Raw genomic sequence first — 24,906 nt, 5'->3', positions numbered from 1 at the left:
TCCCTCTGGCTGGGAGGATCGCCCCCACATCCTGGAAAGGCCTTGTTGACAGACGCCTGTTGTGGTACCTGCTCCCCCAGCAGCCCTCCAGTCTAACCCCAGGGATCAAGTTATGCTGACATCTCGGAACAAGGGAGCTGGGAAGTTAAGGCCCCAGCTGTGAGTGGCCTCTGCCACAAATTGCCCCTTAGTCACTCATTTTTTCCTTTCTGCTTTTTTATTTACTTATTTATTTTATTTTTTAAAAATGTGCCAGAGGGCACGTGCACCTGCCGGAGTGAGATGGAAAGCAAGAAAGCACTCCCCCTGGGGGATGAGCATGCTGCCATCCTTTCTGCATTTCTCCCTCAGTTCAGGATTTGGGGCATGCATGCACATGCGCCTGGCGTGTTTTCCAAGCCAGTCGACCACATGGGATCCAGCCACCCTAACCACCACGCCGCTGGCTGGCGTGTTTTATTCCTTTCATGGTGACAGATGTACCTGTTGGCAGTGTGTGCCTGTGTATCTGTGCCAACTCTAGAGCCCCGGGGAGCACAACAATTGAAAGCAAGAACGGAGCCATTGGTTCATCAGAGAAACGACAGTCACAACAGCAGCTGTCCAAGAAGCAAGTTTCCCCCTCGCTTTCCTTTTCTTTATCTGGCTCTCTGCCTTCCTGTGTCAGATCTAAAATGTTATCTGAAAAGTAGCTGTTATCCCTTCTTTCTGTATTCCAAGTAAGATGAGTCTAAACTCGCATGTCTCTCTGCGTAATGTTTCTGTGTTGCCTCCAACTTGAAACTTAAATCCCTACAGGGCAAGATGACAATTACATTAAAATGTTTAGTGTCCTGAATATTATATAAAACTATTATTTAGGATTCTGCTTGGTCTTGTGCCTCTCTTACCCTCATTCATTTTTCTGTAATAAGATGTTACAGGGATCCAGGAATCACCCAATAACTTCATCTACTCAAAATACAACCTCAAAGTAGGATGTGGGGCTCAAAACCTTTCTGAGTAATCCAATTACATGTTATGAAAACCATGTCCTAAAGGTGTCAGTAGTTCCTTACAGCAAAAAAATGAAAAGGAAAAGACAAAAAGGCCTTTAATGAAATTAAGCAGATACTACTAGCAAAAGTTCTTAATAAAAATAGAGACTTAGGGGGCCAGCAGTTGGCTTGGTGGTTAAAGCACTGGACTCCCACATAGCTGACCGCAGATCTAGTGCCAGACTGAGAGGCTTGAAACTCATGTCGGACTGTGTGTGTGTGTGTGTGTGTGTGCGCGCACGCGCACGCGTGTGTCCAAAACCCTGAGAGGAGAATGGAGAATGGACTTCAGCATGGACATCCCCTGTGGGGGTTGATTTCTCACTTTCCCTCTCACTGTCTTTTTCTGTCTCTCTGGCGAATGCATGCACCCTGTAGCAAAACATCTTTAAAATATATATATTTAAAAAAAAAACTCTATTGACTTTTTAAAAAAGTCACTAAGCATGAAGAAGACAGTTGAGAAGAAGACAATAGCAAACATATCCAATAAAATTAGGAATAAGATAGAAATTCCCACTTTTACCTCTATATGTCAACATTAATTCAGTTTCAAAGTAATACAATAATTTAAGAAAATGAAATAATCATTATAATATTAAAAAGAAAACACAACTTTTCTATATTTGTAGATGATATAATTATATAAATAAATAACTCTAGTGTGGGCAAAAATAACATTAAAATTAATTAAAAATGTGGCTGATGACTAAATTTAAAAGTGAATACTCAAAAGCAGTCTTTCTTTTTCAGAAATACCCAATTAGAAACTGGAATGTGATTTTTTTTTTATTACAAAAGACTTAGAAATAAATTTAAGAAAGTACAGGGTCTATGTGAGAGAAAATAAACCATAATCAATATCTTATTAAAACTCAGAACATTAGACTGGAATTTTAGGAAGAAAAGAAAGATTGAACGAATTCTTATTTCACGGACATCACTAAAAAATAATGATAGCTAATATCTACCTAGCTCATCGATAACGTACAAACTGATAACACCAAGTATTTATCCCGATCACAGAAATCACTTAACTGTACTCATGGCTACTATTTGTAAGTTCCAGGACTGTGCAACCTGCTTTAATATACCAACCTCTTTAATCCTATGCCAGCCCTAGAGGAACGTGACATTGTTAAGTGAACATTACAGATGAAGATGTTTCCAAGGACACACACGGCCTAAGCTCGGGTTCCCAAATCTTTGTTTTTAATCATTATCATCTTTGCATTTAACCCTCGGCCTCTCAAGCCTCTTTTCTCTAATTCTACACTCACATCCAATGAGCTTGGTTATCTAGCTTTCCATGGCATGACAGATTAAGGAGCAAATTAGAAAAACTAGGGCGAGCCAAGCGCTCCGAGGCCACAGTTTACTATCTAACACAGACATGGCAAACAGTGGGTGTCAAAAGCATGTGGCCACCACGGCTCCTGTTTCATACAGAATCAGATTATTCTCTAAGTTCTAGGGGTTCTTCCTCTGTCACTATCGCCTGATATAATGACTAATATTCTTAATAGAACAGAGGAAGGTGACTTGATACTTTTGCAAAGTGCCTAAGTAACATATCACTTTAAATTAACCTTGAAACACTTAACAGAAAAATGGCATCCTAAGAGTCAACTTTTTTGAATGAGAGGTTCCCCATGGGTTCTGAGTAATTGATCATTATGGCCTTTTTAATGCTTTCTTTTATCTTCAACTCATTGTTGCTGTCTCTGACTCAGTTCCCATACACTGGTCTAGGATAGAATTTGCAAACACACCAACACTTTATAGAAGTTTCTGGAATATTATGGGACAGTCGTATGGTATTAAAGATGCTCCCCGGAGCCTCCAGGCTTCCTTTTCACACACTTTCAATCCGTCGGAGAAATGCAAGTATGTCCCTTACCGTTCCCCTGTGTACCCAGGGCTGCAGTGACACTGGCCTGTAGCAGCATCGCAGGTCCCTCCGTTATGGCACTGACATTCCTGAGAGCAGTTCTTGCCAAAGCGACCTTCAGGGCAAGGCTGACCACACACTGTGCCCTGCATTCAAAGAGACAGAAAATGAGATGGGCCTCCAGCCAGAGGAGGACGGGAGGACCAAGAAGGAAAGAGGGGAAAAAGAAAGTGAAGGGGAGCAAAGGGACCAGGACGGGGAAAAGGAGGTTAAACGGAGTGTTGGGACACAGAAACGGGTGATCATCTTAGGAATGTTAAAAATTGAAATGGAGGGGCCAGCAGTTAGCGTAATGGCTATGTCGCTGAACTCCCATGTAGCCGACCACGCTTCGAGTCCCAGACCCAGTGGCTTGGACTCACACTGGGTGCGTGTGTGTGTGTGTGTGCCCAAGATCCTGAGAAGGGATTGCGGCATGGTCATCCCCCCTGGGGGGTGATTTCTCGCTTTCTGTCTCTCCAGGTCTCTCTGTCTTTCTGGTGAGCACACGCACCCTATGGCAAAAACCTCTCAAAAAAAATTAAAAAATTGAAATGGACTTGTGTACAGGGTAAGCCCAAGTTTCAAGATACGTTAAAAGGCAGAAGAGTAATACGGAAAAAATCCATATTAGAAACCGAAGCCTTTGACAAAGTTATTTCACGTTAGTACAACCATCGAAGGAATGTATGAATCCTGGGTTCTTCCTTGTATCTTACCTACACGGTAAGTCAACAACACGTACTGGGCATTTGTTTCGTAAACGGCAACATCTGGCCCACCGGGATAGCCAAATGGTTTGCCATATGTCCTAGAGAAATCACCTTATCACGGCCTTTATTTCTTAAAATGTAGCATAACATAAGGTTGGAATTTTGTGTACCTGAGTTAAAAATAACATTGTACAGGAGTGAACCTAGACAGTTATCTCCGAAGAAAAGCACTTTTATTTTCTGCAGGCTCAACAAGCGTTGCTGAGCCAAGATCAATAGGAAAGCTTACTTCTTGGGGAGGAAAATCAAGAGAGCAACTTGGACGTTTCTCCTCACCCTAGAGGCTGTCCGTCTTGTCAGCCACTGTCATTATATTTGTTCAGGCGCTATGTGGACGAGAACAAGATACTGTACCAAATCAATGAAATACTCTACCATTTTCCACTTCACTTGGCTACCTAATGGAGACTTGTAGCTTCGAATCTATTTATTGGGGTTATAATTAGAGCAAACACCTATCCCGAATAACAGGGATTTGTTTTTCCTGATGTGTTCAACTGTTGGAAGCTGTTGCTGCATCCTCCCGCTCTCTGAAAAAAGGCAGACTGTGGGCACTCTGAAATTGGAGGCTAGTGAACACCAGATGGTTTTGTAAATGTTTATTCTGGATAGCATAAGAAAATATATTTCCTCTAACTCCTGGCTACCCACAAAGGCAGTTGGTGTGCTAATTACATCTCCTCTGGTGGTTTCTAGCTATCTACAAACAGGGGAAGTTCTTCCACAGACACTTGGAACAGAAAAGACCTTTGAGAGATGATTCAAATCAGTGCTTAACTGAGCACCACCTGGGTGCCAGGCAGAGTGTTAAGCTCTGAGAAATCAGGACCAGCAGTTGGCGTAATGGCTACCTTGCTGGACTCCCATGTAGTTGATCATGTTTTTTTTTTTTTTTTTTTTTTTGAGAGGTTTTTTGCTATAGGGCACATGTGCTCACCAGACAGACAGAGACGGAGAGACAGAAAGTGAGAAATCACCCCCCAGAGGGGATGGCCATGCCGCAACCCCTTCTCCTCCATTCTCCTCTCGGGATCTTGGGCACGCACGCACGCACACGCACCCATTGTGAGTTTAAGCCACCAGGTCCGGGACTCGAACCGCAGTCGACTACGTGGGAGTCCAGCGACATAGCCATTATGCTAACTGCTGGTCCCTTGATCACGGTTTGAATCCTGGACCCAGTGGCTTGAACTTGTGCTAGGTGTGTGCATGTGCATACATGCCCAAGATCCAGAGAGGAGAATCAAGGAGAAGGGATTGCGGCCTGGCCATCCCCTCGGGGAGTGATTTCTCACTTTCTGTCTCTCTCTCTCTGTCTTTCTGGCGAGCGCACAGGGCCTATAGCAAAACCCTCTCCGAAAAATAAATAAATAAATAAAATAAACTTTTTAAAAAGCTCTGAGAATCAAAGTTAAGGTCACAAGCCTTAGGTAGCTCCCAGTGTGGTGGGGGTGACAGATGAAGCAATAGCTCCAGCCCCTCCAGTCTAGCACACTGTAGCAATACAAAACCCATCAAGGAGCAGCATGCAGGTCCGTCTGTGGTAGGTGGGGTCCTGGTGCAAATTCTCACTCTCAGGCCTCGACTCTTAACTATCTTTAACAGCCCCACATAAGCTTCAGAGCGGCTGTTGAAATATTGTTTATGAATAAGGGTCCATGGGGGCAAACAGCTCTAAGGAGGGCGTTATTTCTTTGTGGAAATGCCTATGTGTGTGTACCCGTATTCATCTTTGAAAAGAACCTAGCACAAATAAACTGTTGTGAAGGAAAAAATAAATGAGCTACACACAGAGAAAAAAAATGACCTGGAGCATTCAAAAAGAAACATGTATCATGGAGGGGGCAGGGCATGAAGAAGGCGGTGGAGTTCAGACTCTGTTGAACTGGGGAGAGAGTCCCTCCTACTGGGACCCGTGAGCCAAGCCTGTGACCACTACTATCCCACATTGTTATCGCCCCAGCTGGGAAGAAAGAAGCTGCAACATCAAGACGAGGGGACTCCACCAGCAGTATCTCCACCAAATACCCCGGAGAAGAATGTCCGCAGGTCCTTACCTAGAGTGAAGAGCACTCTGCCCTTCCAGCAAAATCCTTCACTTGTCAAGGGGCACGTAAGGATTTGTGTTAGCAAAGGGATGAATATGGAAGATGGAAAAGAAGGAGTCAAGGATAAGCCAGCATGTCTATCTTGGGTAACTAGGAGGAAAGCGTTGGAGGAAAGCGTTGGGTTTAACTAAGATGAAAAAGGTGGAGGAGGCGAAGGCCTAAGAAAGGTGTGGGCACACGGCAAGTTCGATTTTGCTAGCGCTGACTTGGATAGGTCTGTGGAGCTGCTCCGGGCTCTTTCAGTAGCTCCCTTATTCAGCTCATTCTCGGGTGTTCTGGCTCTGCTGCTTAACGGAGTTCCCTCACATTTTGCCTCTGGGAGCAGGCTGTGGCCTGCTCTCCATCTCTTACCCCTGGCTTGAGTCTGACACTACTTTAAAAAAATTGATTTATTTAATTTTATTTGTTTGTTATTATTTTTTAAATTTTTGCCACAGGGCATGTGCGCTCATGGGGGAGAGAGAGAGAGAGAGAGCGAGCAAGCAAATCATCAGGTCTGGGACTCAAACCATGGCTGGCCAAGTGGAAGTCCAGCACCTTAGCTGCCACACCACCTGCTGACCCCAAGTCTGATACTACGGTACAGCAGACCTGACATCCTGAACTCTCTCTTACTTCCCAAAGCCCTCACTAAGAAGAGAACTCCAGTTCTCCTTAGTCCCATACCCACAACAAAGGGCAATACCAAACCAATTCAATCCCCCTGTTTGGCTGTCTATCCCAGACGGAGGATGGCTTTGTGTCTAGAAGTTATCAAGACTGGTGTGTTTAATAGGTTGGTGACAAACACACATCTGGGTTCAGGGCAAATAAGATCAAGATCTGGGAAAATCAGAGGCTGGACAGTGGCCCAGTAGTAATATAATACTCTGTGAGGTGGATCCACATGGCAAGGTTCCTAGTTCATGTCCAGAGACCTCCCTGAGCGTGCCAGGTGTGTCCATGCCCATGAGCTGGGGCTGGCTGAAAGTGGGGATGGATTGTTCCATGAAGACCCTGCTGAGGCACCTGTCTCTTTGTGTCTCTCTTTCTCTTTCTCTCACTGTATATCTCTCACTCGAAATAAAGAAAGAAAGGAAAGAAGGGAGGAAGGGAGAAAAAAATAGATGAATGTGGGAAAATTATGATAGTTAAAGTTATGAGTTTTGCATGAAGTTGCTAAAGAGGACTTATAGTGAAACTCGGGGCGAGCAGGTGGCAAGGTGGTTAAGGTGCGAGAATTCCCACATGACTGACTACGGTTCAAGTCCCAGACCTAGCGACTTGCTTTCTCCCTCTCCTTCTCTATCGTTTTCTGACAAACTCATGTGAAAATAATAAATAAATAAATAAATAAATAAATAAATAAATAAATAAAATTATTCTTTAAAAAAATAAAAGGAGAGAGAGAAGAATAAGACTGAATCCTAGGGAACACAGTAATGGAGTAGGAAGGAGAAGAAGGGGGTTAGGAAAACAGACCTTCCATAGAGAGGCAAGAGAGGTTATTAGAGAAGTGGAGGGCAGAGAGATTAAGGAAGGCTGTGGGTGATGGACAGAGGCAAGAGCATTAGACAAGTGCAGCAGAATGAGAAGCGTCCTCAGTGGGCAGGGCAGTTGGGAAGTCACTCACAGTCTCTGCAAGGATAGCTCAGGGAGACAGAGGGATAAAATGCTGTAAATTGTTCTTTTAAGTAGTCTGTCAATGAAGACACAGACATTGGTCATTCACTCTTCTGCCTTCAAGCGCACATATGCACAGGCCAACCCAGTGAGGTAAGAGCCAATACTATTTCTGATTTCAGAGAAGTCGAATTAATAACCCTGGTTTGGCATCGTGTGTTCCACAGAAACTGCGGCGTGAAGAAAGTGCGTCATGGCCGACGTCTGGGAAACAGGGTGAGCTACAGCTTCCTCTTGGATTATCACACGTAAGGCCCTGACAAGTTCTGCAATACTTAGTAAGTTTGGTTCACCTCGGCGTGTCTCTAGATTTTATGACTGGTTAACCGATCATATAACACTGACGCTGCTGAGCGTAAAGTGTTAAAAATCAGTAGTGATCCCTGAAACATAATTCTGAAAGGACTTTTTAAAAAAGACTCCCATGCATATCTACTCTGGCTGGCATGTATGAGACTGGATATGTGCCCCTTAGTTTTTTTTTTTTCTTTTTTTTTGGAGAGGTTTTTGCTATAGGGCATGTGTGCTCGCCGGACAGACAGAGAGAGACAGAGAGACAGAAAGCGAGAAATCACCCCCCCAGGGGGAATGGCCACACCTCAATCCCTTCTCCTCCATTCTCCTCTTGAGATCTTGGGCACGCAAGCACACGCGCCCGGCGTGAGTTTAAGACACCGGGTGTGGGACTCGAACTGCTGTCCACTATGTGGGAGTCCAGCGACATAGCCATTATGCTAACTGCTGGTCCTGCCCCTTGTTTTTTGTTCAGAGGGGAAAATGCAAGACACGTGGCCACTCTCTACTATGAGGGTGCTTAACATACTTCAAATCCTTTGTCTTCTCTAGACTGATGGGTTTCAGCCTTAAAATGGCTTGGTATCTCCAGTTTGGGAATCTTCAACCATCATAGTAACTTTGATTTTCTAGAATTCTTTTAAAGAATTGTTTATTTCATTCTGCTTATCATTACTATTTTTTAATTTGACCAGAGACAGGGTGTGCAGACAGTGAAAAAGCAAGCAGTCAGGTCTGGGACTTGAACCACAATTGGCCATGTGAGAGTACAGTGCCTTAACCACCATGCCACTTGCTAGTCCCATAGCAACTTTTCTTTATGCTAAAGTCCTCCCATTGATCTTCACTTAAGTATCCTGGTCAGGTGACGTTGGGGGCTATGAGGCAGGGTGGGAAGGACACTTACCATCCAGCCAGAAGGGCAGGAGCACTCTCCAGTCACGTGATGGCACACGCCTCCATTCTGGCAAGGGCACCTCTGCTCACACTGTGGACCATGTTTGCCAGGAGGACACAGATCCTCACAGCTGAGGATTAACGCATGACAAAGGACACTGTTATTCACGCAAGCACAAACCCTCAGGTTCACAGACACAACTGCACCCATACAGACAAGCTTTCTCTGTTCCATAATTGTTCCTTTAATTAACATCAAGAGCATTCATCATCTTGGCTGGTAGTATCTTTGAGGGGTCACCCAGTTCTTCTCTTTGATTTGGGGTACTTCCTAATGAAGCCATTTCAGTGTGAAGAGAATTTGTCCTCTCTGAGAGGACCCAGGAAGAAAACGAGCCACACAAACGCTGGTGACAGGGACTTCCCATGTTGTACTTCTAAAGCTTTTCAAGCACTTCAGCTATAGTTTAAACCTACTTTCTTTTTTTTTTTTTTTTTGGAGAGATTTTCACTGTAGAGCGCGTGCGCTCGCCAGACAGACAGAGAGAGACATAGAGACAGAAAGCGAGAAATCACCCCCCAGGGGGGATGGTCACGCCACAATCCCTTCTCCTCCATTCTCCTCTCGGGATCTTGGGCACGCACGCACACGCGCTCGGCGTGAGTTTTAAGCCACCAGGTCCAGGACACGAACCGCGGTCAACTACGTGGGAGTCCAGTGACATAGCCATTACGCTAACTGCTGGTTCCCTAAACCTATTTTCTTTGTGTGTTTGTTCTAATTTCTAGAGATTGAGACATCTGCCCACCATTCCCTTTGGGCAAATATTCTTCATAATCAACTTGCAGCTTCTCTTCTCTAGACGGACAAGTCTCTATTGCTTTAACCCCGCCACGTCTCAGGTCATTTTTCTCTAAGCCTTTGTCTTTTTTGGACTCCTGTGAAATTGCTACAAGTCTCTCACAGCCCTAGCCAATGTGGCCTTGATGAGAACCCATAAAAGCAATACTAACACTTAAAAAGTGAGAGACAATTGTTCGGTCTTCTGAGATCAGGCCTTCCTAGGCAAATGCAGTTCTCCAGCGCGGCCTTACAGGCATTAACGCTGTCGGCTGGAGGTATTTACCTAGCAGCGTCATTTCTTTCTTTTTCAAGTTTTAGTTCTGTAATTTACAAGTGTCATTTTCTCCATCAGGGGAACAAGAGTTTTTGAACTCTTACTTTGTTTTGACACATTCTGCCTTTTGTTCTACTTGCTAATACAAACGAGCCAAACGATGCCTTTCCCAAACAGTAAAAAAAAAGTAGTGGAGGTTAAATAGTCACTCAGTGGTCTCTAGAAGGGGTAAACTGTGCATTCGTCCTACACAGACCTGATGCGTGTAATACCGTGCTCACAAAGCAACATACATGTCTGCGGGCACTAGCTAACCGGTTGCTTTCTCGTGGGTTGTTGGTACCATCTCCCTTCTCTCCTCTTTTCTTAGGCACTGTTCATTCCATTCTAATTGGCGAATTAATCGTCACAAAGAACAGAAAAACATGGACATTAACAACCAGCAGTGAAAACGAAATGTAACTTCAGGAGATTCAACGCAGAACCGCAAGTCTTTCCCGAATACTGCCATCCGACATAACGTCCTGGCCCTTTATATCGTGGCCCTGCTGGAAGGAAAGCATGGAAGCTGGCCCTTAGATTCCGACGGGGCTGTGATGCTCAGGGGCCCACAGCCAAGCACGGGTGGCCATCACTGCTGACCTCCATATCTATGCCTGGAGCCCGGATAGGTCTGCATCTCTCCAGGCAGTAACAGAAACAGGCGCAAGGAACACGGTGACAGTGCCAGCTGGAAGGACAAGGGAGGCAGGCTCGGCCACACAGCTCACCAGCATGTCACTTACAAGGCTCCAGTGTAGCCCGGTGGGCAGCGGCACTCCCCCGTGACGTGGTCGCATGTGGCCCCGTTCTGGCACTGGCATCTCTGGTGGCAGTCGTTGCCGTAGGTGCCCTGCTCGCAGCGGTCCTCGCAGCGCCAGCCCCGGAAGCCCGCCGCACAGTGGCAAGCCCCCGTGATGGGGTTGCACAGGGCTCCATTTTTGCACTGGCACCGGCTGCTGCAGTGGGGCCCCCAGTGATCGCCGTCGCAGGCTGCAGGAGGGGAGAGAAACGGTGGAGGGTATCAGAGGACCGGAGTGGGGAACGCCCAGTTCTTTAGATTCAGCTCTCCTCTCCCCATGGAGGAAATGACTTAATGGCCCCTCGCCACCATTCCGTAGCTGGGCATCAGGGCTTCGGCACCAACCCGTGGCCCTGTTTCACCAACTGGTGCTTAGCACCAACGGGCCACTTCCTACCCTCCGCTCCTTGAGTATCACTGCATTCTCCAGCTCTGCGCCTTCCCTCAGCCTGTTCCCTGTACCCAGAGTGTGGATGAAGCTAGAGAAAGAGGCTGGGAGAGGGAGAGGGTGTGAGGGGGCAGGGGGAGGACACTGGAGAGCCAGGTGACAGGTGGGAGTGACCAGCTCATACAGGGACTTTATGCCCATTAAGGGGCATAAAGACATCTATGGACAAGGAGTTGGTGGTGGAGGAGTTATAAGCAAGAGAAAGCAGGGCAGATTTGTCTCCTTCTAAGAAGAGGAAGAGGAGGGAGCTGACCATGAAAGCCAGAGGGACTGGTGACAGTTCAGCTGAGTGCAGGGGGCCTGGATCCTGGAAGTGAAGGGAAGCAGGAGAAAGGAGAAGGGCCCAGGGGCAGAGCCAGCAGGAAGTAAACTGACTGTGTTACTGGTCTGGCCCAGCATCATCTCGAAGGTTCACTCAAAATATGTGTGCATGGGAGGTAAGCCCAATTACCACCCAAAGAAAGGGCAGGGAAAGGACTAATATGTTTAAATACAGAAAGAAGGGAAACCTGAAACAGAAAATAACAGGATAACAGACCCAGGAAACCAGGTAAGACAAAGGCAGAATCTGGCATTTGAAAGACATACTTACAGGGTATCTTTGGGATGGGATCCCAAAACCTTGCCGTTGCAAAGAAAAAGAGTGACTGAAAAGTCAACGAGTGGAAAAGAAAGAGCAGGGAAGGAAAAAACCTGCAATCCCAAACATTCGAAGAAACTATAAAGGGTGACAATAAACAGAACTAATTCTTAATATGCATTGCCCAGCCAGCAATGTATTTATTTATTAATTAGATGTTATAAAAATCACTAGGGGAGATGCCCCCTGCCTAGAGCTCTTAGGATCAATTGCTTTTATGATTTAAAAAGTTTTATTTCATAAAAAGTTTGTCACTTCAGTAGATCTGGAATAAACTATGGGGTTGGGGGGACCCTCATTGGAAGTGCAGGATCACCTTCCAATATTACACTCTATCTTTGATTTCATAATATCAAAAGATCTAAATGAATAATTCTGTGTTTAATCAGTATAGCTTTGGTCTCATTAGTACTTTAATAAACATACTTTAACACAATTAAAAACAATGAGAGAGAATTACTGAACCTAAAGCAGATCAAGAAAGCAATTACCTAAGAACTCGCAATCTCTTTCACAAAATAAGATTAGGTGGTAGTTCCAAAATGAGATTTAAACCTAATTGTTATTCATATGAGTTGTTTCTTTTATTGCCTATGGATATGAACAATGAATCTTTTTTTCAATTCTAACTCTTTTCATCCAAGATTTTAAAAGAATTCTTGAAAAGACAATTCCATGACTTCTTCCTTTAGATTCTCACTGTTATCCAGGGCAGGGAATCTGCCCTGTTTTTACGGTCCTTCAGGGTAAATTACATAGTCCTTTGTAACTTGTTCCTTGATTCGTTAATCCTTGAGAATAAGAGAAATATTCATTCCTCATAAGCCAAGTCAAATATCCTACCAGGTTTGTTTTTTTTTAATTTTATTTTATCCTACTGATTTTTAAAATTTTTTTCTCCCATGTAAGAAAGAGAGAAAAGAATCCTCAACTTGTTCCTCACAATGCGATCCACGAAGGCTTAGCAGGCCCAGATCACAGACATGTGTGTGCCTGGCATGTCCAGGGAGGTCCCAGAACTGGATCCCAAGACTGTCCCGTGTGGGTCCAGCTGGCCCACGGTACCCTGTCTCTTAGTCTTTTGCTCTTTTGTATCCCTCACAGCGTGGACACCCAGGCCATCGCTGTCCCCACTGTAGTGCATGATCTCACTCCTGAAACGTGAAGGCATCCTTGGCCCTGTTCTTTCCTAGACTAAGTACAAGAACTCCAACACCTGCATGTCAAAGTTGGTTCCGTTTCATTCATCTTCTTTGCTGAACCCTCATCAAAGTTTCCACAGCTCTCTCTCTCTCTCAACCTGAGTTTCAGATACTGAATGAAGTATCTGTTGTTTATGTTTAATGGGGGATTAGTTGATCGACTCAAATGGCAATTTCCACCAATAAAATTACCTTGATAAAGACATCAAGATCATGACAAAGCACTTTAAGGCCCAACCACAGTAGTACATGTGCTGGACATTACTTCTTAGAAGCTGAGGCCAGGTTAGAGGCCTGCGTTCAATTCCCTGGCTCAGCCTCAAAAGCTAGCATGGTGGTGCATGCCTGTGGTCCCAGCTGCTGAGGAGGCAGAGTGAGACATTGCCTTAAAAAAGGAAAAGACACCACACATATGTGCCTGTTCTCTCTCTCTCACACACATACACACACCACACACACACATATGATAAGCATTTAAAAAATACTGATAGTGAGGCCAGCAGGTGGCATAGTGGATAAGGCAGCTGGACTCCCACATGGCCAATTACAGTTCAAGTCCTGGACCGAATGGTTTGAAAATCACGCTGGGCATGTGTGCATATGTGCCCAAAATCCCAGGGGGAATGGAGGAGAAGAGATTGCAACATAGCCATCTCCCCGGGGGGTACTTTTTCACTTTCTCTCTCTCTGTTTTTCTCTCCAACAAGCACATGAGCCCTATGGTAAAACCCTAAAAAAAAAAAAAATAGTGATGGGTCATTGTGGAGTTTTCTATTGCACTGTGATAAGAGTGGTCCCCAAGCACATAGATCTTACAGAATATGTTATGGCAACAGAATGGCAGGGAGAAGTGGAGGGGGGGAGGGGGCAGAATGGCAGGAAGAAGTGGAGGTGTGAAGGGGACAGGCTAGCCTCTCTTCCCTTCACAACCATCTTCCACATCCTACGTAATAACTCTCCCTGCAGAGCAGAGACCAGCTCTGTTTTCTTGGAACTAGACCAAAAAACGAAAGAAGGAAAGAAAAAGTTAAGCTATCTCCTTATGGTAGAAAGAAGTTGATAGCAGAAATAGATAATTATCAGCAGAGAAAAAAGGGTTTCAGGAAAATTATCATGCCGACATGGTTCATTTCCTGGCTATATGTAAGCACTGTGGCATGCTTTGAAGTGACAACTTCTGTCTTTGGGCTGCATTTCCCTAAAAGGCCACTGAGATATGGACCTCACTATATGCATGCTGTGCGTCAGCATAGGCTGTTCTGGAGAAACACCATCACCTACAAAAGTTTACAGACAAATAGGAAGTAGAATAAGGGGGACACAGAGGCCTGGGTTGAATTCAGGCATCACTGTGGCTTCCTTTCCTCTCCTCATTAGTCACATTGACTACTTCGATACAGCAATTTTAATTTTTAAAATGTATTTCATTTTCTTTCTTTCTTTTTATATTTCATTATTGTACATCTTTACAGCACACAAAATGACCTTCCAGGCACGAGGATACCTCATGCTAGTCCAGTCAAAGACTTTACCATACACATTATCGTCAATAAATAAGTTTCCATTTGTGTGTCCATTAAATGTTTTACTTCCCCCCCCCCCTTGATTCCCTCCCTCCTGGCCCCCATTACCCACCCTCTCCCCACACTGTCTCTAGTTTCCTCATCCGCTCTCCCTGCTTTTAATGCCTTCTGATCTTTCAGTTTCTGCTATAAAGTGCAGACATCTGGTGTACCCAGAGGGGGGACATCAATACACCCACTTTTAAATGTATCCCCGTTAACAGCACGAAAGCCAGCTTTCTTCCCCCACCACTACGACCACGGCGGTGTGTTGACTTTGTCTCAACAAGAGGCAGAATTGCTCCTTATGTTTCCTACAGAACTTCGCCAATTACCCTCCATCCAAGTCCTGTGTTTGGAGAGTCTCAACTCGAGCCATCTCACGTCCTTTCCTTGTGGCCACACTCTGATCTCAAGGGGCAAGGCTTTCACTCCACAAGAGAAGGTGACTGACAGAAAGAGACGCTGGTGACTCCTACTGACCACTTAGAAACAATGTAGGCAACATGGAAATAGCTTTAATATTCTAAGAGGGAGAAATAAAGATAAAAGGGCAAAACTTCGTTTCAGATTGGATTGAAAGGCACCTCAGTGCTAACGAGGGAGTGGTGACATTTTCAGCTTCTGGTTTCAGCTCTCCTTGCGCTAACAGCTGGAAGTAGGCTCTCAAACGCAATGTGTCCAGATTCATGCAGATGTTTCAAGAGACAGCTTAATGAGGGTTTCAGACAGGCACAGACAGCTTATAAGCTCTCATAATGAGTTAGAAATAAAAGGAATTTTAAACTACTATGTAGTGTCAGAAGTGTATAATCTATGCTCCAGTTCTCGGTGAAAACTTGTACAGCACTGGACCCTCCCAAGACAGTGGACACACGCTGGGTCCCTCCGGGCTCTAACTGCCACTGACCGGTAGCCACAGGTTACATTCACGGCTAGGGCACTATAACTCATTCAGCTGAGATTTAAGTACCTGCCATCTGTAAGTAATACAGTCAGGGTCTATGTAGACGAGGTACTGTGTAAAACACACAACCCATACTTAACCCCTATCTGCATTGTCAGGAAAGCCTTCGTCCAAACAATGACTAAGCAGAGTGTGCCATGTCTAGTAAAGGACAGAGAATTGGTTTTTGTTTGTTTGTTTTAGGTTTTTGCCATAGGGTGTGGATGCTCACTGGAGCGAGATGGATGGCCAGTCCGAGACTTGACCCATGGTGGGCCATATGAGAATCTAGCACCTTAAGTATCACACTGGCTGCTGACCCCAAGGGTAGAGACTTTTTAACTAGGAGGCCACCAGGGAAGGAGTAGAGTCTACAGGAGGCATTATCTTCAGAGAGAAGGATGCACGGAACAACTGAAAAGCCCGTGGTGCTATCTTGGGTTTTGATGCTATTGTACTATGGTCATTATCATCAAGTTAGCAATGTGCACAAACAAAAGAGATAAGGAAAACTGAGCACAGAATTAAGTTGAGATAGAGAGATTCTAGACCTGTGGTCTCCCTCCATCAGACCTCCCTAGTCTTCCAATTGGAGCCCAGGAACCTCTGCCTTCAGGCTTATTTTTTAGACCCAATCTGAGATGCATCCTGAAAATGGTATTATCTATGTTCCCTGTCACTCCCTTTGCACTTAGATCACAATTTTTATACGTTTGCCTTGTGTCATATATCCCAAATGAAAATGAGTTTCCTGGGTGTGAAGACACAGTGACACTTTTTCTTGATCTTAGCAGGTGTCAACAGAAGCTACACCCATGTCCTGACAGTCACCTGATGGGTGATGATGGTTACAGGCATTCCGATTTCAGAGATATTTCCAAAAAGCTGCAGCCTGGGTCACAAGCAGGAGAGTAAAAGTCGTGATGAGATGGTGCTCACAGTGGTAATGGCAGCCTTGGAAACCAGCACTCCTACAGTAACGCTGGAGAACAGATGACCACATCCCCTTCTTGGAGACCAGTGTAGCCGAGTGTATCAAAATCCATTGGGAACCAGCAGTTAGCGTAATGGCTATGTCGCTGGATTCCCACATAGTCGACCGCGGTTCGCGTCCCGGACCCGGTGGCTTAGAACTCATGCCAGGCACGTGTGCGTGCGTGCCCAAGATCCTGAGAGGAGAATGGAGGAGAAGGGATTGCGGTGTGATCATCCCCTCTGGGGGGTGATTTCTCGCTTTCTGTCTCTATGTCTTTCTCTGTCTGTCTGGTGAGCGCATGCGCCCTCTAGCAAAAAGAAAAAACCTCTCCAAAAAAAAAAAAAAAAACATTTACCATAAATTGCTCTTTGGGCTATTTCTCCAAAAGAAATGAGTATACTTGTTTGTAAAGACAATAACCATTCATTATGGCTAAGTAGCTACCTGTTTAATTGTACTTCAATGCCCACAGACACTGTCCCAACCTCTTGGGACAGAATAATGCTGGCAGTGACCCATGAAGTAGGTACATTGTTACCCTTATTTTATAGATGAAGAAACTGAGGCCCAGGTGGCTTGTTCAACAGCTTACAGTGAGAAGTGAGGCACAGACCTGTCCCAGAGTCTCTGTTCTAAATTACTGATTTTGCCGCCTCCAAAGCTGTAAGGATATTTACCTCAGCACTGACGATAATAGGAAAAAATGGAGAACAGCCCAATCTTCCAGTAATAGCGGACTGGTGAAAAACTTTTGGTCTAATTATACAATGGAACACTAAGTATCCATTACAAATACTACAGAAGAATATTTCATGAACTGGAGAGGTGTCTACACAATTGCAAAAAGTAGGTTAAAAGGACACTAGGCATCATATGACCCATTTTTTAAAAAATTTTGCCAGGAGACCAGCAGATGGCATAATGGTTATGTTGCTGAACTCCCATATAGTCGATGCCCCCAGTTTGAGTCCTGGATTCAGCAGCTTAAAGCTCATGCCAAGTGTGTGTGCATGCATGCCCAAAATCCCGAGAGGAAAATGGAGGGGAATGGATTGTGGCATGGCTATCCCCCTTGGCAGGTGTTTTCTCACTTTCTGTCTCTCTCTCTCTGTCTCTCCAGCAAGCACATTCACCCCATAGCAAAAGTCTCTCCCCATCCCCCCCAAAATTGCAGGAGGACATGTGCAGTCGAGAGAGAGAAAGAAGGAAAGTGAGAAGGCATCCCCATCCCCATGGGTCACAAAGCAGAAGAGTAAAAGTCGTGATGAGATGGTGCTCACAGTGGTAATGGCAGCCTTGGAAACCAGCACTCCTACAGTAACGCTGGAGAACAGATGACCACATCCCCTTCTTGGAGACCAGTGTAGCCGAGTGTATCAAAATCCATTGGGAACCAGCAGTTAGCGTAATGGCTATGTCGCTGGATTCCCACATAGTCGACCGCGGTTCGCGTCCCGGACCCGGTGGCTTAGAACTCATGCCAGGCACGTGTGCGTGCGTGCCCAAGATCCTGAGAGGAGAATGGAGGAGAAGGGATTGCGGTGTGATCATCCCCTCTGGGGGGTGATTTCTCGCTTTCTGTCTCTATGTCTTTCTCTGTCTGTCTGGTGAGCGCATGCGCCCTCTAGCAAAAAGAAAAAACCTCTCCAAAAAAAAAAAAAAAAACATTTACCATAAATTGCTCTTTGGGCTATTTCTCCAAAAGAAATGAGTATACTTGTTTGTAAAGACAATAACCATTCATTATGGCTAAGTAGCTACCTGTTTAATTGTACTTCAATGCCCACAGACACTGTCCCAACCTCTTGGGACAGAATAATGCTGGCAGTGACCCATGAAGTAGGTACATTGTTACCCTTATTTTATAGATGAAGAAACTGAGGCCCAGGTGGCTTGTTCAACAGCTTACAGTGAGAAGTGAGGCACAGACCTGTCCCAGAGTCTCTGTTCTAAATTACTGATTTTGCCGCCTCCAAAGCTGTAAGGATATTTACCTCAGCACTGACGATAATAGGAAAAAATGGAGAACAGCCCAATCTTCCAGTAATAGCGGACTGGTGAAAAACTTTTGGTCTAATTATACAATGGAACACTAAGTATCCATTACAAATACTACAGAAGAATATTTCATGAACTGGAGAGGTGTCTACACAATTGCAAAAAGTAGGTTAAAAGGACACTAGGCATCATATGACCCATTTTTTAAAAAATTTTGCCAGGAGACCAGCAGATGGCATAATGGTTATGTTGCTGAACTCCCATATAGTCGATGCCCCCAGTTTGAGTCCTGGATTCAGCAGCTTAAAGCTCATGCCAAGTGTGTGTGCATGCATGCCCAAAATCCCGAGAGGAAAATGGAGGGGAATGGATTGTGGCATGGCTATCCCCCTTGGCAGGTGTTTTCTCACTTTCTGTCTCTCTCTCTCTGTCTCTCCAGCAAGCACATTCACCCCATAGCAAAAGTCTCTCCCCATCCCCCCCAAAATTGCAGGAGGACATGTGCAGTCGAGAGAGAGAAAGAAGGAAAGTGAGAAGGCATCCCCATCCCCATGGGTCACAGTCCCACTGCAATCCCTTTTCCTCCATTTCTCCCTCATTTTGGGATTTGGGGCAGGCACACATGCCCATCGGGGTTTTCAAGTCACAGGGTCTGGAAGTCAAACCATATGGGCAGCAATGTGAGATCCAACCACTTAACCACCATGCCAAGGGCTAGCCCCCTATGATCCAGTTTTAGCAACATACTACAATGAACCAGGTGAAAAGTGGCCACATACCAGCAACTGCTTATACCTAACATCTGTGGGAAAGAGGGAGAAGAGGATGTGAAGAAAGAGAGACAGGGACACTGAAAGCTTCTACAGTTAAATGGTACCCTGGGACCTCTGGGTCTTAAAATTATGCATGATTTTAATTTTGTTAATTTGGTTTAGCCTATTTTTAAAAAATGTTCTACCATAAACATGTGTGTTTTAGGCATTAGGAGAAAAGCAAACAATAAGTTGTTTAGTTTGTTTGTTTTTAAGTTTTTGCCATAAGGTGTGTGCGCTTGCCAAAGAGGACAGAGACAGAGATACAGAGAAAGTGAGAGATCACTTCATGAGAAGGATGGCCAGGTTGCAATTTCTCCTCCTCCATTCTCTTCATGGAATCTTGGGCATGCCTGCACATGTGCCCAGCATGAGTTTCCAGCTACCAGGTCCAGGACTCAAACTGTGATAGACCATGTGGGAATACAGCTGCCTTAACCACCATGCCACCTGCTGACCCGTTGATTTTTAATGCACTGCTGAAGCTTTATATTATGCAGACTTTATGCTCTATGCTTTACACACCTCTTTTAAGTCCTCATGACTTATAATAAGGTGGGTATTAACACATTTAGCACATAGAGGATATTTAGGATTAGAACACCTAGGTAAAATGTCCAAAAACACCCAACTAGTATTGGTTGGTATTAGTATTCAAATCAAAGATTTTCTGTACACAAAAGACCAAGCGTTTTTCATGAGACGATTCTGCAGCTGAAGTATTAAAATGATATATTTTGGTTAAATATAATATCCTACAAGTATGTTTTTTGTCTAATATGATTCATTAGGGCAGAGAAACAAAGACAACAATTCACTAAGCAGCCTCTGGGGTCAATCAACTAGGTGATATTTGGGAGCCCAGAGAATAGACGATTACCTCAATAGTGAGACCATAACTCAAATAAAATGTAAAAATAGGGAAATAGTCAGATTTTACAAATTGATAATGATTCTATGTAAACAAAAAAGCTAGCGAGCTCATTGTGAAACTTGCGTTCATCTCATTAGCCTCAGGGATACGTTGGTCTGAAAAGCAACCCTGTGTAGTAGCTGGCCCATGACTGGAACTCAGGAACTATTCGGTGAATGAATGAAAGTGATTGCAAATGTAAAGAGTTACAACTTTCCCAAGAGGAGCAAAGCATGAAACCACCATAAAAATTCTAGGTACGTTCTCTCCTAATCCACCTTAAACCCTTAGCTCAAGGTCCCATACAAAGGAGACAGGATGAGCGGATGGAGGTTCTCAGATACATGGAGTTTTTAACGTGTGTTAGACATGATTAGGAACACAGGCAGCCGTTTATTTAATCCCTTCAATAGCTCAGTGACATGCGTATAATTATTTCGCTATCTCATTGGCAAAATGAACCCCAAAGGTGATTTTATTTAAGTCACTTAGCATTCAAGTGGCAAAGCCAAGAGATTCAGCCCAACCCTATCACCGCAATGTTTCCAAAATAGGGACCTTCACCTCTGCCATGCTGACCCTCCCAATAATAGAACCTCAGTCAGTCAGATCAACTGTTCCTGCCTGGTTTTCAGAGCGGGACATTCTAGAACTGAAGTCTCGCAGCTGTTTACCTGAGACGTCATACCTGTTTACCTACAACGACAATTCAAGGGCCTCAGGGTGCTAGCAACAGGCTTATCATAGTAGTGTTTTAGGACTACCCCAACACGTTCACATGCACACACACATTGACAGAATCCGGGCATTGGGAAAAGCCTTTAACAGAGATTGCGTTCATGGAGACAAAGGACAAGGAAAGGGGCACAGTTCGAGAGAAACAGAAATGCCACATTGAGGGATGCTCTGGAAGAAGGAATAAGGACACATCACTGCATCGTCCCATCCAAAGGATTCCCTCAGTAGGAAAATGAAAAAAAAAAAAAAAAAAAAAGGAAAGGGATGAAATTATTCTTCCTTTAGACAAAGTGATGTTTAACATCAAGTCACCTTGTTACCAAATACCTCAAACATTAACAGGCTCGAAGCAGTGGTATAACCATTTAATATTGGGCAGAGCTCAGTCTTGGCCAGGCTACCACCATACTTCACAGCTGTGAACCTTGGGCAAATCCCTGACCATTGTTATAATCATTTTACTTTGTAAAAAGTGGGTGGTGAAATATACTAATTACATTAAAAAAAAAAAAAAAAAAAAAAAAAAACAACCTGTTGTCTAGTATGAGATAGCACAGACTGAGCGAGTTAACAGCGGGAAAAAACAAAAACAAAAACAAAAAAAACAACCTGTTGCCTAGTATGAGATAGCACAGACTGAGTGAGTTAACAGCGGGGAATCTTATTTCTTGGTTTGCACACTGGGACATCCACCCCAGGACAAAGAATGTGCTAAAACAAAAATAAAAAATCCTCCAGCTGTGTATGAAGCTGGACTAAATAATATGCTTGACGTTGGTTTGTGTTTCTGTTTGTCTGGCCTGAATCATTCATGCCAAAAAGGGAACTTGGTTCTCACAATGCGAATTTCAAAACTGAAATTGTTCAGTACCTCTCTATGAAGGAAAAAAGCAAGCCTTAGACCTGACATCCAGTTTTATAAAGTCAACCAGAAAAAGCCCAGGTGTGCAACAAAACTCAGCACTACCTTAAGTTTTATTCTTGATCATCAGTTAAAAGACTGGATCAGGTGCTTACTTGCTGATGGTTATATATTCAGAGATGTAGGTTTGTACATCACAGGGCCCAGAAATGCCAAGGAGAAAGAAATTAACACATGCGTTAGTAATTGCCACCTTATCAGAAAGAAATAGATGCTCATAAATAAAATCTCCACGACCCTGGCACTGACTTGATTTTGCCTCAGTGTGTCTATGCCCACGGTTCACCAACTAAGACCACAAAAGCAACCTTGAAACCCACTTGTAACTAAGATCCTTGCTGCTTTAAAGCGGCTATTCTGAATGATAGAAAACAAAATCCCCAGTTCTGTGTACTTGTAGTAGGTCTAAGCAAACCCTGGATGAACGGAGCAGGTCAAGATTTTATTTGTTTTCATCTTGGTTTAATATCTCTGGGGTGTAAGACTAATCGGAAAATTATGTGGGGTTAAGAATCTTGGGGACACAATTGCACAAGATCCTTACAGCCGAATACCATACTGAATCTTAGAACTCGAGCCTATCGTGGAGAGATAATGTCAGCTTTTAATTTCTAACTCACCTCACCAGGGCTGCTGTTCAGAATAACTAAGTGTGCAAGTGCCCTTAACACATAAATGTCAAGTATCTATTAGGACACATCGGAGTCAAGACACTGACTTGAAAATATATTTTAACATGCAGTTTGGTGGTGAACGTCTCCATTGATTTTAAACATAGAAAATTCTGTAACTATGAGAATAATGGGGAAGAAAATACAACCTTTCATATTCTAACACTCAGGCAAGGCACAAATAAGTCTCTTTCAAGAAAATACTATACAGGGCGAGTGTGTCTTTTAGAAGAGACCAAAATAATTTTCCGCTGTCTCAAAGGATAGAGAAACATGGTTCTTCCTGAAACATACACCCTTTCTTCCAAAGCCTGGGCGCCCCCAGGGCTTTTTATCTCCTGGTGATTTCATTTCTTGTGCTTAAGGCTAACAAGGCTGTGGTGTGTCATTCCCTTTGTTAATGTGGAAGAAAAGACCCTCATTGAAAGCATCAAGAGCTTTAAAAATAAAACAACTTTGTAAAGCTTCTCCATCCATGAAGAAGAACAATAAAAATGTATTTTCCAGATCCCCTGAAAGCACTAAAACCCCATGTCCTTCACATGTCAAAAGCCCTCTGCGGAGCTGACAGAGTGCCAGCAATCACTGTGGACCACCACCCAGCGCTGCTTGTATAAATTTTATTCAGTGACTGAGATACAGCCTTTATTATGCTTAAAAAGCATTTGTTAAGTGGATTTTCAAAGCATGGATTGTCTTTTTATAACGTCAGTGGATGCCGATCTTCAACGTGAATCAGAAAAAGAGGGTGTGAAATGTGTATTTTTTAATGTGCTACATATAAATGTTGATGTTTGTGCAGGCACACCGATGACCCTATTCACAGTGCAGGAAAATCTCAAGGCTATGAATTACATGCTGAGATTACGTAAGGGATTTGAAGGGTTACACACATTCACTGATGTCAAAAGAAGAACAACCACAAGAGCCATTGCAGGATGTCTTGCTTTATAAAGGCTTATCATATTTTTATTCTTCTACTCATTTATGTGTTTCTCTCTCTCTCTCTTTCAGTAGAGAGGTTTTGGCCATAGGGCACGTACATTCTCTGGAGAGACAGAGAGGAGAGAGACAGAAAGCAAGAAATCACTCCCCAGAGAGGATGACCATGCTGCAATCCTTCTCCTCCATTCTCCTGTCAGGATTTTGGGCTCACATGCACATGTGCCCGGCATGAGTTTTAACCTGCCAGGTTCAGAACTCAAACTGCAGTCAAGTATGTGGGAGTCCAGCGATGTAACCTTTACACCATCTGCTGATCCCCATTTATGTGTTCTTTCATTACAACTTTGTTAAGGATCTTCTGAGGCCACTGAGTTTTATTTATGGAGTACTTACTACTTGGTCCTACGACATGTACTACAGCTGAGATTTCTTCATTGGAAGATGAGTTGTTATTATTATTATTGTTGTTATTATTATTTAGAGCAATTTTTGCCATAGGGTGCATGCACTTGCCTGAGAGAAAGAGAGACTGAAAGTAAGAAATCACCCCCCAGGGTGGATGGCCACACCATAATCCCTTCTCCTCCATCCTCACCTTGGGATTTTGGGCACACATGCATGGCGTGAGTTTCAAGCAGCCAGGTCTAGGACATGAACTGCAGACAACAACATAGGAGACCAGCGATGTAACCATTACACCATCTACTGGTCCCAGAAGATGAATTGGTCTTAATAAATAAGATTTATTTTTGGACAAGAGTGGCTCCAAATTAGATTTATCACCAAAATACTAAGTTGTTGGAAAAGTCCTGACATATTTTTTCTGTTTTCATATGCAAAAAGGAGTCACAACTTTTCTGACAACCCAAATAGATAAATAAACAGATAAATAAGCTAGTGGGATGTTGAGGAACAGAGAGGACCTATGTCTATTGTACCCTTGGGCAGAGCAGAGAAAGAAATGGGGAGAAGGCTTCCCAGGAGAGCTGGGGTTTGGGGTGAGTATCAAGGCAAGTGACCAGGACCACCCTTGTGCAAATACTGTACTCACTACCTTTATTTTGGACAAGCAGGCTAAAAGGGCAGAAGCCTTCAATGATTTGCCTAAAATCCCACAGACAGAAAACCTGACCTCGACCCTTCACTGTCTAATATTAATCATTAGAATGCTAATTATTAATAGATGGTCTAAAAAAATTTTTTTAGAGATTTTTGCTATAGGGCGATGCACTCGCCAGAAAGACAGAGACAGAGAGACAGAAAAGGAGAAATCACCCCCAGGGTGGATGGCCATGCCGCAATCTCTTCTCCTCCTTTCTCCTCTCGGGATCTTGGGACGCACACACATGCACCCGGCATAAGTTTAAGCCACTGGGTCTGGGACTCGAACTACAGTTAACTACATGGGAGTCCAGTGACATAGCCATTATGCTAAGTGCTGGTCCCAATGGTCTAAAAATTTTAATACAGTTT

The 24,906-nt window shown here is 44.0% G+C and overlaps 1 protein-coding gene across 1 annotated transcript in view; it reads right to left on the bottom strand.

Moving 5' to 3' along the window:
• Window positions 1–24,906, bottom strand: part of MEGF10 (multiple EGF like domains 10) — a 152,850-nt gene that overhangs the window by 64,782 nt on the left and 63,162 nt on the right. The window contains exons 5-7 of the mRNA XM_006145535.2: window positions 10,605–10,851; window positions 8,712–8,832; window positions 2,938–3,074 (exon numbers count right to left, since the gene is read on the bottom strand). Coding sequence (XP_006145597.1) covers window positions 2,938–3,074; window positions 8,712–8,832; window positions 10,605–10,851 — 505 coding nt within the window. The remainder of the gene's footprint in view (window positions 1–2,937; window positions 3,075–8,711; window positions 8,833–10,604; window positions 10,852–24,906) is intronic.

Source organism: Tupaia chinensis, unplaced genomic scaffold, assembly GCF_000334495.1.
Source record: "Tupaia chinensis unplaced genomic scaffold, TupChi_1.0 Scaffold000152_1, whole genome shotgun sequence".
Classification (NCBI taxonomy): Eukaryota; Metazoa; Chordata; class Mammalia; order Scandentia; family Tupaiidae; genus Tupaia; species Tupaia belangeri.
This window is presented reverse-complemented; position numbering and strand designations above follow the sequence as displayed.